The 19,878-nt window shown below is 37.2% G+C and overlaps 1 protein-coding gene across 1 annotated transcript; it reads left to right on the top strand.

The window, feature by feature from the left end:
* The first annotated feature begins 15,239 nt into the window (after nt 1–15,239).
* Nucleotides 15,240–19,150, top strand: LOC105057844 (phosphatidylinositol 4-kinase gamma 8-like). The gene is given in 3 exon segments (XM_010940549.4): nt 15,240–15,520; nt 17,133–17,362; nt 17,365–19,150. Coding segments are annotated over 2 exon segments (1,677 nt in total). The 5' UTR covers nt 15,240–15,520; nt 17,133–17,214; the 3' UTR covers nt 18,894–19,150.
* Nucleotides 19,151–19,878: the final 728 nt, after the last annotated feature.

Consider the following 19,878-nt stretch of genomic DNA (forward strand, 5'->3'; position numbering starts at 1 on the left):
TTATTATTATTATTTTATTATTTTATTTATTTATTTATTTATTTTATTTTTTATTTTTTTTATTTCCATAAATCCTAAAATCTAAGAGAGAGAGAGAGAACAGAGAGAGAAAGTTTCTCTCTCCCTTTTTTTTCTTCTTTTTCTTTTCTTTTCTTTTCTCTTTTTCTTCTTTTTCTTCTTTTTCTCTCGAGCTCCTTCATGGCCGAGATAGGGGACCGACGGGTCCCCTCCTTTGCCGGGCCGTTCAGGCCACGGCCGTCACAGCGGAGGCCGGTGGCAGAGAGGGCCACTCTCCCGGGTTCGGAGAGGCAAAACCGGCGGTCGGTTGTGATCGCCAGCGTCGGAAAAATCCAAGGGAAGAAGAGACCAAAACAGGGGTCTCTTCTCCGACCAAAAATCGGCGACACCCGTCGCAGGCAGTCGCGCACAAAGGCGCGGGAAGAAGGGAAAAGAAGAGAGGAAGGGAAGGAAGGCTTACTTCGGCCTCCGGTAACCTCGTCGGTGAGCAAATCACGGCGAGAGCAAAACGAGTGTCTGCGGCTCCAATCGGAAAATCAGGGAGAAAGAGAGGGGAAGGAGACCGATGATCGACTTCTAAGGAAGGGGAGGGTCTTTTTATAGACAGCCCTAGGACTCTTGGTGGTCCTAGGACTCCGATCTCCGAGATTTGATCGGAGAAGAAGACTCCTACCGAAAGTCTTCTTCCTGATCCTCTGTTTCTCTCTGTTTTTTTTTTTTCTTCTGGGCGTGGGTCTTGCTAGATGGGCTTGGGCTTTGGGCTATAACATTAAGATTCTTCATTCAGCTGAAAGAACTGTCTGGCTACCTATTTAACCACAATTTGAGTTCAAATATAACCCTTTAAAAGGACAATAAATCATAATTTTCAGTGAATTTGAGTTTAAATAGCACTCTGTTAAGAGGAAAGTAAATCAAGACCCTAGAGGTGTCCAAATTTTTTTTAAATCATCCCAAAAATCACTAGAGTAATTACAATTAATCTAGAAAATCCCCATGTATAAGAAAAAGATCAAAATAAGTTTATCAGAGGTCTGGTCTCCTGTTCATGCATGAAACAAGGGAGGCATCACTCTGTTTTGTGTATGAGTAGCATGCAGAAGTGATCCAATGGATCGGATTATCCATGATTTCGATGTACAGTCCAAAATTGTATCATTTGGTCTTTTCCAAAAACATTCAGATCCTGATTTGGATTTCTTTTCTTCTTCTTTGTGATCCAGATTGTACAATCAGGATCATGATCATCCAATTTTAATAACCATGGCTACTACAATGCCACCTCCCGTTGTGACTCTGGAAGACTAAATGAAGCTGCCTGATGTCGGCGGAGATGTGGAAGCTTGCATGATGACTGGTGCGACCGGTTGGATCAAGGGAGACGGTTGGTGAACTCTAATTAGTTATCCTAGCCTAGTTTTATTTTCCTATTTCCTTTCTTGCATCCAAGATCCTTAATCCTTAAACTATATCAAGCCGCTTAATTTTTCAATTTTTCAATTCCAAAATAATCGTAATTAATCTGTTAAAGATTTCAAATATTTCTCTAATAATCCTAATTAGCTTTCTCTCTTAAAAAGGTTTAAAACATACTAAATTTCAAATTGTGGAAACGATTGGCTTCCATGTATCCACCCTGACCTCATGTAACCGATCCTTATGTATCTTGTTTCCCTAGCCCATGTCAAATATGCTGCAAGTTTGGCACCATCTGCACTTGAAGAACCAGTGCAACCATGCATGATTTAGGTTATCTTCCTCTTGGCTTTCCTGTTCATAGTCATAAGGAGTGCTTAGCTGTCAGTAAAGAGAACATACTGACACTCGGTATGCCGAACCGGCCCTATATCAATACAGTTACAAGTTGGCACCAGTATATGGCCTGGTACCAAAATGGTGAACCTTGAGTAAGAGCACACTAAATTAACATCAAGAAGACAGCCATTCTCCGTGTTGGTTAGTTTGGAGCTTTAAATTCTTTTACTCTAGCTTGTGGGTTGAAAATGGTTGCAACCATGTCAAAATTCCATCTCTGTAGTGCAGCCTTTTTATTAATTTTGATTTGAGTGCCTAAGCTTGGGTCATATGATGCAACCTTTTCCATACGACCATATCATCCGAAGAGATACAATGCAATGTTTAACCTGGTAGTCTGGGAAAAGCTGCACCTAGGGCCATTATAACCACTTTATCAGGGCACAGTGCAGCTAAGATGTTGGCAAAATCCATGAAGCCCTTAATCCCAACCTTCTTATGTAGAAACAATTCGAATGACCTGGATATGCTTGGTTGGAACTCAGGAAGGAGCTAAACTAGATTTTGGGTCTCAAAATCACCTTGCTGTCATGTTATATAGAAGAAAAGGAAGCAAAAGCATTTTTCTGTGATCACGAAAATGATAAGGGTCAGAAATTTCTATTTTGGGGATTCATCGCAGGAACGAGTCTTCAGTAAATGAGTCTCAGGTTAATTAATTTATCAGAGAAGGTATATAATCAGATATTACAAGAATTTAAGATCTCTGATAAAAACGATACAGAAACTTTATGCTATGCAAACGGTAAATTAGGTGGATGAAAATGGAGCAGCATACCTTTTCATGACACATCAAGACATGGGAAGTGCAGATAATCAGCTGATAGGAAAAAGAACAACAATAATCAGTAAGAAAAGGAGAACATAGTGGAGAGAAGAGGTGATTAAAAGAATAAAAGGGCAGGAAATGGAAAAGAATAATAGGATCAACCTTCCACCATTTTTCTTTCACCAAAAGCAAAGAGACATTAAGGCTTGTTTTTAGTGCTCATGGGGCCTTTTCATAGCTCTTTCATGGCTTCTACAAATTATTTAGGCCTCTTTAAAATAAGAAGATCAATCTTTTAGTGAAATCAGCAAGCACCCATTTATTTTTCCACTGATTTTGCTAACTTAAGATCCTTAGAAGATCAGCAACAACCAACTCATGACCCAACTGTCCCTATACAGCTCCAAGAAAACAAAAAAGGAATGCGAACAAATACTTTTACTGTTTACATCCTGAAAAATGATCCATGAACAACACCTTCCCCAAAAACTAAAATTCTAATGAATTTGGTTCTGTATTTCGGTACTAACTGCAGTTGCTATAAAGCTGTTTTTTGGTGAATAAATCTGGAATGCTTAACCGGTTGATGCTCTAATATCACTCCTACAGTGCTCTAGACAGCTAATCATGGAATCAACTCATCATGATAAACATTATGCCACGCAATCTGAGCGAAGGACCTCATTATATGCTCCACTATGGATCTCTATGTAAAGATCTCCCTGAAGTCTCTCAGAAGCTTATTGTTCAGTTTTCATAAACAGGCAGAACATGGATTCTTTTTTTTTTTCTTTTTTCAACCATCACCAACATTTACAAAATCAAATAAACCTGCCTAGTTTTCAGGTAATGGGGAAAAGTATTAGTGATTATATTTTGAGGATTTTGAGGGCTTAAAGGATTAGTTCAGTGTTGAACCTAAAGTGAAATGTCTCATTTTGGCAAGTTGACTAAGAAAGGCAATTGTGATGCTTGAATCATCGTGGATAACATGATGAAAGGAAATCCAAAAATGGACGAAAAAAGTAAGAAATTTAGCTCTAATCACAAACTTTGGTGCAGATTTGTCATCTCAAACTTCTAAACATCGTTTTCTTCCTTCGCATCCCTAGCTTAGTACAATGGAAACCTTTTTTTTTATTTTTTTTTAGGAATCATCTCAACAAATGAGATATTTCACAATTGACATGAGACCCAAGACTTAACCTAATAAGTATTTTATTGGATTGGAAACTTCAAGAAATTCAAAAATTATCAAATTAAATTACTAGATTTAATCTACTCCCATTAAAAAAAAGAGAGGAAATAAAATTTATATAATAAAAAGAAATCGATCAAAAGCTTTAAGATAGAATCTTTCAATGTAAGCAGAAATTCAGCTAAATTAAAAATTTCATTAACAGAAATTTAATAGTTGAAAATGCATTGATGAGAATCTTGCTATTCAAGGGTGTGTCATTGAAGATCCTAAGAATCGCACAATCACATAAGGAGCATTTAACTGAAAACGCATCACCTCATGAAGATCAGATTGAGAAGATTAAATGCTCTGAAGATTCTGTAACTGTGCAATTTCCAATCAAGAAAGGCATGGATTGAGGGCTGTGATCATATTGCAATACTGAAGAATAATACTGATTTCACAGATTCACTAGTACGTCATCCATTTGGTGATCAAGAGGCTCTTGGTTGTTTATTGTTTCAACTGAAAATTTGATCATAAGGGCCAAAGATTCTCTTTTATCTATTTCTCAAACTGAACAGTAAGTTACACCTTTGACCTTAAACCAAGATTAGGACCTTCCATGCACAAGCAGCCCTCCCCAAGTGTGTGAACTAATATAGTTGAAGTCATCAATGATAAGAGAATTGAAGTTAAGAGAATTAAAGGATTCTTAAGGGGTTTGCAAAGCCCAATTTGGGAGACTAAACCTTGGCTTGTGGCATTGAGGCACTTACATTTTAAGCAATAGGCAGGTTGACCCTTCATTCTCCTCCCTTTCAATGAAATACAAATACAACCTCTCCGCCTCACATGTGACATGTAATTTATGATCCCCATACTTTTATGGCATGGTTCAAGCCTATAAGTGTTGTTGTCATGTTCCATTTTCATTTAGGTATGCAAATGTACTATTTTCCAATCTGTTCTTTTCACCAATGATGAACAAACCTCATGGAACTTTGTGCTTTCTTCTTGATGTAGATTTGTACCTAAGGTTTATCTTAGATATTTAGTGTTCTTCATATACCAAGGTATGTCACCTTTGAGTCAAGATCTCACTTATGCCGATCTTTTGATAGTAAAGCTCATGCATGTTTCATTTATTTCTTTGGAGCCCTTTCATCACTTTTCTCTTCATCCAATTGCTATTGTCATTTCAAGTCTTCATTTTCTTTGTTTCTTAATCTTTCAAGCACTCGAGTATTTCCTCCCCGATGAACACCCTTAGTTTCTTTTCGGATAGCATCTAGACTTGCCCATTGTGCTACCCTTTTGAACATGGCACATTGTGCTTTAAATCATAACAATGATTTATGACTAACTCCTAGCATTATTTTGGAGCCATTCATCCTAATCAGTCAGCCCCTTCTAAATCCATTTAACAACTAAAGATATTAAGAACGAATTCTTGGATAAGGACCTCCTCCACAATCTTTGTTTATCTAAATGCATCATATGGATTTGCTTGTGTTGGGAAGATTCATTAACAAATGAAAATGGGCTTGAAAGGGGTAATACCTAGCCTGTTGTACTGTTTGTTGCTTGAAGGTGCGCTCAAAAGTATTTCATGAGTTATGGGAATCCTTTCACCTTTAGACAAAGACAACCACTAAATACATTCCAAAAGCTGATATCACTAGAGGTAGCTCCTCTATCATATAAATTTGGAAAAGAATAGCCTTTTTTTCTTATAATTCCTCCACAAGGCTGGCAAGTTCCCTTTAACATCTCCTTGACAATGCAACCACCTAGCTTGAGCATTTAAAGGCTTAAAGAAATGCTTCATGGCAGTAATGAGCATAACAACTCATCATCCTTGATGTGCATTTACTAATTATACTCCATATGCTGCTTCTTTAATGGCATTGTGGTGATAGTACTTTATCATGATAACATGTGGGTTGTGATGATGCCTTTATTGCTCATTTTAAATTATGCTTTTGAAAGTTTCAGATGGAGGGCCTTGATTTGCTTCGTATATTATGATTTGAATATCTTCTGCCCATTATAGGAAGATAACTAAAAAGCATATCAAGATTCCACCACATGTAAATTATTTTCATGTCCAATATTGGAATTATACATATAATTTGTTTTCTTAAGATAGTCCATTTCAATCACTATCCCTTCTCTCTTGGTATATACTATTGTAACCTCTCTCTCTCTCTCTCTCTCCACCCCACCCCACCCCCCGTTTTTCTGGATTTTGTCCTCCATCCCAAGGGTTCAAGAAATGAGCAGTTTGGGACAAACTGCTTAGTTCATGTTGAAAGGGTTCTCCCTTCATGTAGACTTGGTTTGTGGAGGAATCAAGCCAAATATACCCAAACTGCTCCCAAATCAAATTTGGGTATATTGTCTTCAGTTTCTGTTAAACCTGATATATATTGGATTTTAACATAGTATCCAAGACCACTATCCCTCTTGCCTTCCAATGCCTCTAGCATGTGCGGAGGGGTGTTGAGGAATAATCCCAGAGTGGAAGCGGTGGGGACGTTTATGGCATTTGAGTACTCACGCACTCATCCACCTATCAAGTCAAGTTTCGGATTGGACTTTTCCATGGTACTAGAACACAGTTTTGCTAGAGGTCATGAGTTCATTTCCCCTCCATGCCAATGATTTATTTACTTATCCCAATTATTATCTTGACTCATTTTGATTATTATGGTTCCTCCACATGCATGATCCAGGCCACACGTGAGTGGTTTTAAGCCTAATATACTTATATACATTGTTGATCCATATCCTATTAGTTTACTTATGCTTTTGTCATCCAGTTGTCAGTCATCACTTTGCCCCTAAACTGGCTGGTTCAAGGGCAGCACTGAATGGAGAAGAATTAGGAGAATGGGCAGATGGCAGTGTAAGACCAAAAACTAATACAAAAGTATAAGAGAACAAATCATTATCTCACCTTTTCTTCTTTCTTTAATAATTGACAAGCAAAGTATGTATAAATGTCTTCTCTAACGTAAAAGTCACACTATAATTTACTAGATCCTTGTAAAGTTAACTAATAAGTTCTTGATAAGGTACTGACTTTAAAGCAAAAAGCAGTTGAGCAATATTTGGACATCCATATGAAATGAGATTATTCAATGTCATAAGAATGGCATCACAATAAATAGATGTTTCATCATTTCTCTTCTCTACCTCTTTCTTTTAGTTTCCTCTCTTCCCTCTCTTCTTGTCTATTCCATGGTCAGATAACATATAATTCGTTAATTACTTTGAAAAAAGTTTGACCGCTTGAATCTATCTTCTATTTGTAAATTAACCAGCCATCATGTTATAGCATGAAAGAAACAAAAGGTGATCAATGTTAATCAATAATATCAAGAACTTCACACCAAGAATGCAGTTTGGGGAATGCAAACCATAATGAAGACACAGCTAACTTGGTATACCTTCTATAACCACTCCAACCATGTAACATATATATACGTGTGTGCATAGATAGATACTGATCTTTTCAATGAGCTCACACTAGGTTGGAAATTCAAGATTCTTTAGAATCACAATTTTAGGGAGGATCAAAATCTTACCTTCCAGACATGAAAACAGCACTATTCAATCTATGACTGGCTGCTAGTATCTGCTGGTTCAACTTCTTCAGATACGGCAGGACTTCAAAGGCAGGAGGTTCTGAAAAGCTGAATTAATAAGAAATTGGATGATCAATAACCGGACTGATTGCATAAGCAAGATAAAAAAGAATAAGATGAAGAAATTTTACTCCGCTACTAGATACCTAAAGCATTTATCCAAATATCTTGAGGTATTCCATTTTGCAAGATCTTTCAAGCTAAGTTAATGGGTCAATTAAAGCAGTTTGAAGCAGCTGAATATGATGCACAATTAAATTGCCTCAGTAAGAGGGGCATAATGCATATCTGTTATTTTTGACTAAATTAACTTTACTATCCTCGCAGACTTCAGAAATTCAACATGCTTGTTAAGGCTTGATAAGAAGTATTGGAAAATTCAAGTTATTGGATGTCAAATATCTGGAACAACCTGAGAAGAGAACCAATTTTTGAGATAGATGTTTAAATCCTGTCTCTGGATGATACTGCCCACAGTTCCAATACTAAAATCTTGACTTCCCCCCATTTTCACTGGCTATAGTGTGCATGTTCCTTCAGGTTGACACAACTGGAGAAAGATGGATTAGAATTTATGAATTTAAGATTACATAACTCACAAATTATAGACTAATAAATTTAACAATCTCCATACACTGTGTTATGCACGAATAAATCACAAGAACACAAATTAAAGGAAGTCTCAGCACGAGATGCATACCTCCCACTAATTCTCAAAGAGAGAGAGAGAGAGAGAGAGAGATGCACACCTCCTACCAGTTTGCTGCCAGAGTCTGGCCAAGAGGCCATGCTTGTATAAAGTGCAAGCGTCTTAGTTGTTCTCCTTGGATCGGTAGAATATGATCTATGTCTAAATTATCTGGTTACAGAGCCTCTGTGGTAGAGTTTATTGGGATTCTTCACTCTTTGAGAGGAAATGATATGCTTGAATGGGAAGCAGGGCAGGCAGGAGTGCGTGGGCTTGTAGAACTCGAAGGTAAGAAGTCATCTAATGCAATTTATTTATTTATTTATTTTTCCCACCCGAAATCTTTTCTTTGTTTTGGAAGGGGCAAAAATAACGCCGAGTTTTCCCATCTCAGGGCTATTTAATTCCAAGTATAGGCATGGTAATTTATCTCTCGCCTACGGGGTTATCATTGTCATGTGAGGCAACGGGCAGTGGGGGCACTTCAGTGTCTTCAATGAGTCTCCGACTATAAAATAAAAATAAATAATTTTTATTTTAACGGTTTGGTTGAGAGAAATTATATTTTTATTAGAGAGAAATAAAAATATTTAAATCTTCTAAATTCCGATCAGTATTCTTCTTTGCTATTCAAATTTAATTTTAATTTTAATTTTAATTTCAGTCATGGTCTAAACATATCAGAAGATATGATTATTCTGATACTTATTGGGATAGATCCTTGTTGCTTAGCGGCTAACCTTCTTTCTCGTCTTTCTATCGATTAAGTGCATGGCGAATATTTTTTTTCTTTGTTTCCACACCCACTTGGATACGAATTTAGCCAGCTAAGTGCTATGTTATGAGTTGAGCCGATTTAGATTGGCGGAACTTGATTAAGTCGGACATTTAACCGACTTAGCTCAACACAATCGACAGTCGACTGACTAACAATTCGACATGCGATCGGTATTTGATTGACAATCTACTCGGTGCCATACCGACTATCTAAATTCCATATATCTGGGGATCAAACAATGATTATTCGGCACGAGCATTTACTACATGCGAATATGGGTGCAATAGTTGTTTACGAGTGGCCAACTTCCTGATCTTAATAGTGGTTAATGAGGTAATCACTCACAAAATATCATAACTCCTATGTCCTGGATGTTTGGAAGCGCTAGTTACATAGTAATAATTTTGTTCACTCTATATAAATCGATAAGTTACGGGAGATCAGGTAAGCTAAGTTTTTTAAAGATAAGCTTTTGCTCTCATTTTTGGCTCTCGATTGTGCCCTTTATCTGGCTAACTTAACTATCGAAGGGTCTCTCATAGAATAACTTATGACAAGAAGACTTATTTTGCAGGTATCCTGCCACACCCTCCGCCGGCCATCTCATTGGAGATTAGCTGCAACAATATCCATTTGGATTTTGATTCGGATCGCAGATCAAACACACCCTAGATTTCATTCCTTAGATTTGGACCACACCTGATTGTAGATCAGGAAGAGATCAGTGGAAATTGGACTCATGAAGTCTGTTCGGTGTGCCTTGATGTCTGGTCTTATAGCTAGTGATTGTAGGATGCGCATGGGGCTAGTTGGATTGGGCTTTATCCAAACTCTAAGGTACCAGACATCACGTCCATGCTCCATGCGGTCCATATCCAACCAAGCATTCATTGGTCCAATCTAGGTCTAATAGGTTACAAGCGAGCTCGGGTCGAAATTAGGCCATCCTAAATTAGTAAGAAATCAAAACTCAGAAGAAAAGGGCACTCTCATTCTTTTTATATAGTCATGTTTATAATTCCAAACCTATAACATCAATTTGTGTGCAATATTTAGTTAGAAGAATTGTTCCATAAACAACCAGTATCCACCTTATAAAAAAATTGGCAAAACCTTTTTATAACACAAGATGGGTCGAGCAAGCCATGGGCTGGCCCGGCCCAATGTGTATCTCTAGCCCATGGCCTCCAGTATAATTCAAAGATGTAAATGAGGCATGTGCTACCTGCAGTCACCATCCTCATTTGGTTGAACTTATCATCGTTAGCGAGGCAAACCCTTTCTTATTGGATTTAGAGTTTCATAAGATATTTATAAAGCTTTCCAGATATTGGTTACATGCCTTGTCTCCTCTGCTACAATAATTAATTTTTAAGGTGATATGTCATGTAGCAATCGGTTCCAAAGATTGTGGGCACAATCAATTGTAACGTGCGGTCTGAGCGATCTTGCTTTGTGAATACCAGCCATGTTGAGAACCCAAAGATATTTACAAGAGGTGGAGATGATGTGCTCTCAGGACAGCATTTCCTTCCTACAATCAAAATGATTTGTTTAGGAGTGCAAATGCTGCTCTCCCTTGTTGACCATTGGAGGCCAACATCAAGTGCAAGTTGACTTCATTTGAGATTGCTACCACCTTTTGCTATATTCTGTAGGATTTATGCTGGAATATTCGGCTATCAAGGGCTATGTACCTTTGTGTTCTTAGTTGATTAGGTTTTGTTATCCTTTCTAGTTTACCGAATGCAAGAGCACATGCTTTAGACTTTTACACTATTTTTGTTTTTTTAGTTCACGGTCACTCTTAGTATCAACTCTAATATTAGAGAGTATCAAGAAAGGCTTCCAATTGATATTGAGAATATCAGAAAATATCAAAAAAGTTTTCAATCAATGTGCTATATTAGAGAATATCTGCTGAAATTCTTTTCTGATATTCTCTAATGTCTAATAATGAATTTATCTAATTCAATTAAACTTATATTCTCTTAAATTTTAGTTAAGAGTAACTCCTACACTTTTACCAGCTCTAATAGGTAATAGTTAGACCCTCACGAGCAACATACAGTCCAAAGGACTTGGAATTGGGTTTTCTTGTGTTGGTAAGCTATGTGTGGCTTAGGTTGCATACGTGAGATGCATGCGAGTGGGGTGAAAGGAACACTAGGTTAACCGTGCTGGGATACGAACAAACCCTCAAATAATCTTGAATAGGAGAGAAGAGTTCGGTTGCACTCAAAACTGACCAGGAGATCGAAAATGATTTGAAAGTTGAAAACAACTAGGATTGAAAGATAATTAAGTATGAAAGAAACCAGATATCTTAATGCAATTCTTTTTTGAAATCAAATAGCAATTAATAGGAATTGAATAAAATTCAAATTTCAAGAAAATCAGGATTCCTACACCAGGGACCTCTCTGGCATTACTTTTATTTCTTATTTTTTATTTTTAAAATAAAATTATAAAAATAGAGACAAAAAATATGTTTGATGATATTTTTTTATTTTATATTTTTAAAATATTTTTTTTTAAAAAATAAGAAATTCTTATTTTCAATATTTTAACAATAAAAATTATGATTTTTAATATCACCACCAACATATATTGCCCCACTACTATCTCCATTGTTGTCATGGCTATCATTGTTATTGCCTCTACCATCTTTGCCACCACCTCACCACCATCATCGCTACTATCGCTATTTTCACCACCATTACTATACCATAACTATTATATCTATTGCTTCCACTATATCGTTAGTGCCCTCTCTCACCACCATCATTATCATAATCATCACTATCACTATTGTATTACTTTCGTTATACTACTGCGGCCATCATCACCATCATACTTTCTACTAACATCATCACAGTTTTCATTGCCTTGCTGCAACTATAATCATGGCCACATGATCGATATATTTATTTTAAAAATAATTAATTATTATGAAATATATTTATATTTTTACAAACTAAAACTAGAAGTAAATTTTTTTATTTTTTATTTTGAAAATAAAAAAATAAAATGATACCAAACAACACCTAAGCATGCATGCATCACGAGGTCCAATCAAGAAACAACTAAGAATCTAGATGTTGTTTTGATACTAAATCTAATAAAAGTAAAGAGCTTTAGAAGAACCTTAGCTACACAAGATCAAAATGGTACAACAAAAATTGAACTAGAAACAAAAGATAGAGGCAAAAAAATTTAAACTAGAAGTGAGAATAATTAAACACTTGAAGAAGCATACAGATTAAAACTAGTAAAGGTCAAAAGGATAATCAAAAGACCTCATATCTTTCTTTCTTGCTAGACATGGTAAATCAAGGCCTCTTACCAATATCTCCTCTTTAACCATGGCTTGACACCATGGGCTCTTAGTAGCCTCACACAATACAAAAAACTTGAGAAGAAAGTTAGTGGAAGGTTTCTTTTAATGGAAATCTAATCTCCTCTAGTGTAGGAGAGGCGTTGTTTAGGTTCCGATAGATTTATTCTAGCAATTCGCAATCCTAGGTTGTCTCTTATCACAAGCATCTTTATTCTAATGCTTCCACAATACATAGTTAGATACTTAGTTGCTTGCATTCTTGGGCCTACATCACTAAGTTAAGTTCCCTTGCTGGCTAATCAATCAAGCTAAACTTGAGCTAAATTTTGACCCAAACACGAGCAACCTCATTAGCATCTTGCTTATTTGACAACCATATTTTAATGAGGAACAAAAAGTAATTAATGGATGATTATTTTAAGTAGAAAGAGTGGATGGGTAGTGGCCCTAGCACTTGATTGATGATTGTGATATAAGAGAAAAGAATTAATTGGACGTAGCATTATCTAAAATGTCAAGAATTAGATTCTCGATGCATCTTATTTTTATGGTTTTTTACTATGAGATTGGAAAATTCACTCGAATGGATGATATGTGTTTCTATTTGCCTCTCTAATCTCTTAGGTTAATAGAGTGATAAATTGGGATATATTTACTAGAGAGTGTTTTTAGAAAAAGTTTTTTCTTTTATTTTTTTTTGGAGGGGGGGTGGTTGATGCTTAACTAGATCGAATAAAAGGTTTTCATTATCTTGTTATTAGGAAGATATGCATCATAATAGATCCCATGATCTTTATGAACTATTCTCCTATTTCATATGAGCAAGTTAGATAAGACAATCTATGAGATGTTATATATCCATTAAACATGCATTTACCTCATACTATGGTGTGCATTAGGATGAGCTAAATTACTTTTTTAGTTAATAATGGATCAATACAGAATTGAGGTAGTCTATCAAGAACTCTAGGTCTGAAACATACTTTAATAAGATTGTCTAAATTAGTGTAAGATTACAAGTCATGATTAAAATGAGATATGAAAATGAAAATTCAAGAATATAAGAGACTTTAAGTCACTAGACACAAAAATAAGCTTCCAATCTAGGTAGATGAAAGACAACATTTAATATGATGGCAGTTCATATAGTTACTACTTGTATATGATTTCAAGATATAAAATTTGGATAATATCTTGGTGATCTAAAGCATAGATTATGGATGTAGATGTTTGTGTTAATTAGTAGCCTAAAAACTTGAAACATAAAACTTGGATGAATAGTCTAACTATATCTTCTTTTATTCATAATTTTTCATTATATATGTTAATTATTTGAAAACCACATTGATATCATTTCAAAAAAAAAAATCTAATATTCAAGAATTTCTAATGTTTATTATAGCCTTTATTGACTTAGTATATATCCTGGTCAATTAAGTTACTAAACAATTATATATTTATGAAACAGCTTAAGGATTTAACTAGTGTTTCATATATTAAGGTGTGAAAACTTTCACACGGTACATCTTTGATATTTATTACATCTTTAATCATATTACATTTGGATAAAAAAATTCATAATTTCATACAATAGGTGCAAAGAAAATATGCTATATCGCACCCAAGAAAGCAAAATAAAGAAACAATTCTAGCCAAACTAATAATTTTTCTTAGACGTTGAAAAATCTTAGCCCCACCAAAGATATCCTTCATTGTCTATTCAAAAGTTAAAGCCTCTCAATAAAAATGTCAACATGGTATATATTGATATTTATGATTTATATACTTATGTATGTATTTATGTATAGCCTTAACTTAAAGGATTTTGAATCATCCATTATACATACTTTAAGAGTCTTTTTTCATACTTTGTTCTTTTAAATTCTAAAACATGTGTTGCTCTTGGCCATTAATATCTATTATTAGACAATAAAGACTATTGAAGCCAAACTCCCCTTTCAATTGAAATTATGTATTTAATAATTTTTTTTTATTCTTTTAGAATTATAGTCAGGTGGGATGGTTGACTTTGAGATACTTTGACTATAGGAAAAGTGTATTCTTTCCTAACAAACAATTTATAACTGTTAGGTCAGTCTTTTTGATCTTTTTTTCCCATAAACTCAATTTTTCCGGTAACTATTATATATAAAAAATTGCAATGCATGCAAAGATATGGTATACTAGGATGGACTAAAAGCCCCATCCACTTATTATACAAAAGGTAGATTTTTGATAGTTGGTTAAGAATATGATACATGTAATGTGATGAATTATTAACCAATAGAGAGCACAACAGGTGGTGGATGAAAGTTTATGCCACTCTTTCTATCAAAAAAAAAAAAAGTTTGCTCCACTCAAATGCATCCTGTCATTTTCTAACCGAAACTGAAATACACTTCTATTCATAAGTACTATTTTTTATAAATACATGCCTCCATGTCCACGTATATCAAAGAAAAGAAAAAAAGCGGAAGTATAATTATCTAATCTATTCCAACTATCATGACTTTTCGCATTACAATCACTCCCTTGATACAAATAGTTGCAGCCCATTTGCAATTGCAACCTGATTATAATCTAATATCCTTTTATGACAAAAGTATAAATAGCAAAAAAAATATAAAAATATAAAATAAATTATTTATTTAAATATAATTTTTAACATAATTTTTTTTCTCTTTTTTATAGCAAATTTGTTTCTATTTTATCCATAAAGATAGGACCATAGTTGGTTAACCATTTTTTTCGGTCAGGAGAACCATGCGATAATCTCTCCTTTCACAACAATAATAACAGCAACTAACCAACAAATGTTGACTAAGAAATATTAAATTAAAATATCATCGAAAGGCCAAGATAAAAGAAAAGAGAAGACGTTTTGTCCTGATCATATTATTTTTCCAATAATAGGTTTCAAAGCCTTATCTTGGCAGTGAAGCGTAGGAGTCGGATGGTGTCCAACCCCTTGGACATTATATGGAAAGGGGGTTCGATGAAACAGGGAGGCATAGAGAGGAGATAGAGAAGAGGGAGAGGATAGAGGAGGAACGGGGTGGGGAAGGGTTATCGATATTGGATCGAGGGCCCTGGTAGAGGAGGGGGTGGGGTGGAAGATATAGTACATCTCTCGCTCCCTTTGCTTTGCTATCTCTCGCTCACTTCCTTCGTAAAGGAATGCCATGCCTTTCCTTCACCAACATTATCAGCTTCTCTCGGGGTCACTGCTCTCATCCTTCACAATTTAGATAAAGTAGAAGAAAGAAATTTTTTAACATTGTACAGAGTACTCTCTCTTACTTGCTCTCTCTCTCTTTCTTTCTAAAAGTGAATCTAGTTATTGATATAGACTAACCAATCAAATTATTCAATGAGATCAATATACTATGATAATGTCCTTTATAAAATTAGAATATATTTTTTTGGAAAATTTTATTTTAATATTGTGACACAAAATAACTTTGTTCTCTTTGTGTGTATTACCTATCATTCTTTTTTGTTGGTTATTAATTAGTTAGTGATGCCTCTTGTTTATCTTTTCTTTTTGATTTTGGCATGGCATAATAAATAACATAGACTCGTAAAATTTTCTTGTGTTACTTAGTCTGCTTGTATTAGTCTTACCATAAGTTTGTTAAATTAAAAATAATGGGCGCACATTAAGATTGTGGATTAAACAGAATGCCTATAAGACTAATTAATTGTCTAACACATTGTTGCATATGCCATTTTATGTGGGAGGTACTAGTATAGCCATAGACGTATAGTTTTCTGTAAAGTCCATTGGTGTCATAATTGACTATCCAAATAATTTGATGAACCTTAGGACTAATTTTTTTCCAATTATTAAACATTAAAAAATTTTAAAATTCAATATATTTGATTTCAATAGTCTAGAATACCTTGCTAATTATGAAGCAGAAAATAAATTAAAAAGGTAAAATTTCTAAAAATAGAAATATCCTTGCCAATTAAATGAGTTTTGTTGACCTCAAACACTCTAAAGCAGCTTGAACAGAAAATTTTATGCCTTAAAAAATTTCAATAGAATGAAAAGACTTCAACTTTCTTCACACTCTTATTCCAATTTCCTATTCTATAAGTATTAGCCTAAATATTGTAAATTTTTTCTTTAACAAAAAATTATAATATCTTCTGAAATTTTTGAACTTAAAAGCATTTATTGTCATTTTCCTGTTTTATTAATTAATGTCAAATAGTCTATTTATAAAAATTAATGCTTACTTTATAAATATTATATGTATATTATTTTATAATTAATAAGCTAAGTTTCATTATATTAACTTTATAATGATCAGAAGCAAAAGTTAATTTTTGATAACCTGCATGTGAGATTAAAAAGAAAGGAATGATCCTTAGAAAGATCACCTAGTTAAGAAAAAAACATGAAAATCATGTCTAGATCTAATCAGCTTTTCTAGTTAGACTATTCTCAATGCTCATTTATTGTAGTCTTTACTTAGATTGATAATAATGTGAGTTTTACAAAGTTAATTATACCTGTGCACTCTATCGAGGCACAAGGTTTCATTTCATTGCAATTAGAAATCATTTTTTTGGGTAGAAATCGCAGTTAGAAATCATTTGCTGACATAAATTACAACCTTAATTTACAAGAATATACCAAATCAGTTATACTTATCAAACAAACTTGTTTTTCATATCACTTCTCCACTTGTATTGCCTCAATATTCGCTTAGGTTGCTACTACAAATTAAGGCATACATTAGCAAGCATGAAAACCCTATGTATGCCGGTGCACCTATCCTCCAATTCCAGTAAATCCATAGAATTTGTACATCTCTCTTTCTCTCTGATCAAGTCAAAATAAATTATAGTCTAAATCATTTTCTTCCATTGGCCCTTGCAGATTGTGATAGAAAATGAAGCCTCCATAGGAATTTTGCAGCCAAAGTTGCACTCAGAGTCCCAGCACGTAAGGTAACTCATGCATGCCTACCAACCCCTCCAACCACCTCAGACCATCTCCAATGGCCGTCGCCGTCGACCACCGCCACGGTTTCAAGCCCCCCATCTGGACCCGCCGCTGCCGCCTCCGCTCCTTCCCCCACGCCGACGCCGCCCTCCTCGACCCCGACCCCCCTCCTCCGCCCTCCCCCTCATGCCATCCCCTAACCTCCCCCGCAGCGTCTCCACCCCCTGCCTCTCCTCCGCCACCGCCACCGCCGGCCCCGACGAGCCCGCCGACCACATTGCCCGCATCGAGATCGTTGGCGGCCACCGCGCCTGCGGCGTCCACGCCCTTGTTGTCGAGGCGGCCATCGCCATGGCCTCCGGCACCCAGCCGGTCCCCGTCTCCAACGGCCTCAGCGGGGCCTACTACCTCCGCAACCGCTCGGGCGAGAGCTTCGCCATCCTCAAGCCTATCGACGAGGAGCCGCTGCCCATCGGCATTCTCGGCCGGCCCGGGTCGCGCCACTCGGTACGAGCCAGCGGGACCGGGGTGCGCGAGGTGGCTGCCTACCTCCTCGACCACGGCAGCTTCTCCGGCGTCCCTCCCACCGCTCTCATCAAGATATCCCATCCCACGTTCACCTCCGCCACAAACTCACCAGCGGCGGCGAGAAAGACGGCGTCCATCCAGCGGTTCGTCCCCCACGACTTCGACGCCGGCGAGCTCGGCCCGTCAAGGTTCTCCGTGCCGTCGGTGCACAGGATCGGCATCCTCGACATCAGACTCCTCAACATCGACCGCCATGCTGGAAATATCCTCGTCAAGAAAAGGCTGACCAGCAGCAACGGAAGCTTTGACGGTTATGACGGTTACAAGAACGACTCGGGGACAGAGCTGGTGCCCATCGATCATGGGCTCTGCCTGCCGGAAATCCTCGACGACCCCTACTTCGAGTGGCTCCACTGGCCGCAGGCCGCCGTGCCATTCTCCGAGCACGAAGTGGAGTACATATCGGCACTGGACCCGTTCCGCGACGCCGAGCTCCTCCGGGCGGAGCTGCCATCCCTGAGAGAGTCGGCAATTCGAATCCTGGTGCTCTGCACCATCTTCTTGAAACGAGCACTTGCTGCTGGCCTTTGCCTGGCCGACATCGGGGACATGATGACCCGAGAGTTCTCCGGCTTCGAAGAAGAGCCAAGCATGCTCGAGACCCTCTGCAAACAGGCTGAGGATTCCATGAACAACATCACACTGTCGTCCGATGACGGCGACGACGAGGAAGTAGTATTTGAAGGGAATGAGTCCAAACAATACCAATTTGAAATCGAATGCGACGACGACGGAGGGTTCTCGGAGAGCAGCAACGTTGTAGACATTCCTCTGCTGCTACAGAGCAAGGTAGCGAAGGAGGATGCGAATGCGGATCGTAATCGCAAGGTTTTGGTCCCTGTGCATGAAGATGACGGGGATGATGAGGAGGGTGATGGATGCACCAAGTTGGGAGTTATTGCAAAAAGTATAAGCTTCTCAGCAGCAGGTTTCAATTATGAGGGGGTTGGGGGGTCGGGGAGTAAGAGCATTTCTTTCCAGGGGTTGAGTGGGGAGGAATGGGGGAGTTTTTTAGAGAGGTTTGAGCAGCTGTTGCCTGATGCTTTTGAGGCTAGGAAGAGCATGGGGTTGAAGCAGCAAAGATTGGGGACCTCATGCAAGTTTTGAGACACTGGGAAGAGGGAGAGAAGGATGGTTGAAGCCAGTAGTAGACTGTAGTTCTAATGTTTATTGGATGGGGGCTGCAGCAAAATTGTACATTAGCTCGTGTACCAAAAGGTGATGTGATGTAGGATGACATGGGTATGGGCCGTGGGGTTGAACATACCTTAGTAGCTAATTTGATGGTTTCTCTTGTGGATGTAAACTGGATCAGCAAAACTTGATAGCAAAAACTCTTGGCAAAAAGGAAAATTTTTCGACTATTTTCGGTGTCTGAAGCTTGGCATGATTGTTTGATCATCCCTCTCTAACATCCTTGCAAAACTATGTCCACATGAGTTTGTATGATATTTTAGAGTAATGAATTTTAAATTGAAAAGTGGAATAACTCCTACTACTCATCCTTTGTATGGATATTGTTGCTTTGAGACTCCAATCGGAGGTAGATGTGGCCGGAGCTTGATGACTTCTAAGAGGCATGATGCTGGAGAAAACTTACAAGGGAAGTCTGCACCGCCGAAAGAGCTCCACCAGAGGATCCTTCAATATCTAAGTCAGAACTCGAGAACAATGGAGGAAAAAAGTAGAGCGGTGAGAGAGAGATCACCCTTTCTTCTAGAAGTTCTCGCAGAATTCTTTCTTACCTCAGGGTCCTCTTCATATCTCTCTTATATGGAGGTTCAGTCATAGGCTGCTAGTCGGAATCTTTAAGTTACTAAGTCTAATTTTTTAGGTCGTTGGACCATATGCTGGCCATTCATCGGGGAGAGATCATCTGCCTACTAACCTTTAGATCAAGATTGTTAGTCGTACATGTCTAATAGAAAGTTAAGTTGGTGATTTAAAATGAGGATGGGGTTGAGGTTCCAGGCCTGGGTTTGATGCGATTTCACCGAGTTGGTCTGGCTGCTCCTCAAAGAGAGGGGTTGTCCCGGTCGATAGATTACTTCTACAATACTTGCCTTTCATTTTCGAGCTTGAGATGATTTTT

The sequence above is a fragment of the Elaeis guineensis genome, chromosome 14, assembly GCF_000442705.2.
Source record: "Elaeis guineensis isolate ETL-2024a chromosome 14, EG11, whole genome shotgun sequence".
Lineage (NCBI taxonomy): Eukaryota > Viridiplantae > Streptophyta > Magnoliopsida > Arecales > Arecaceae > Elaeis > Elaeis guineensis.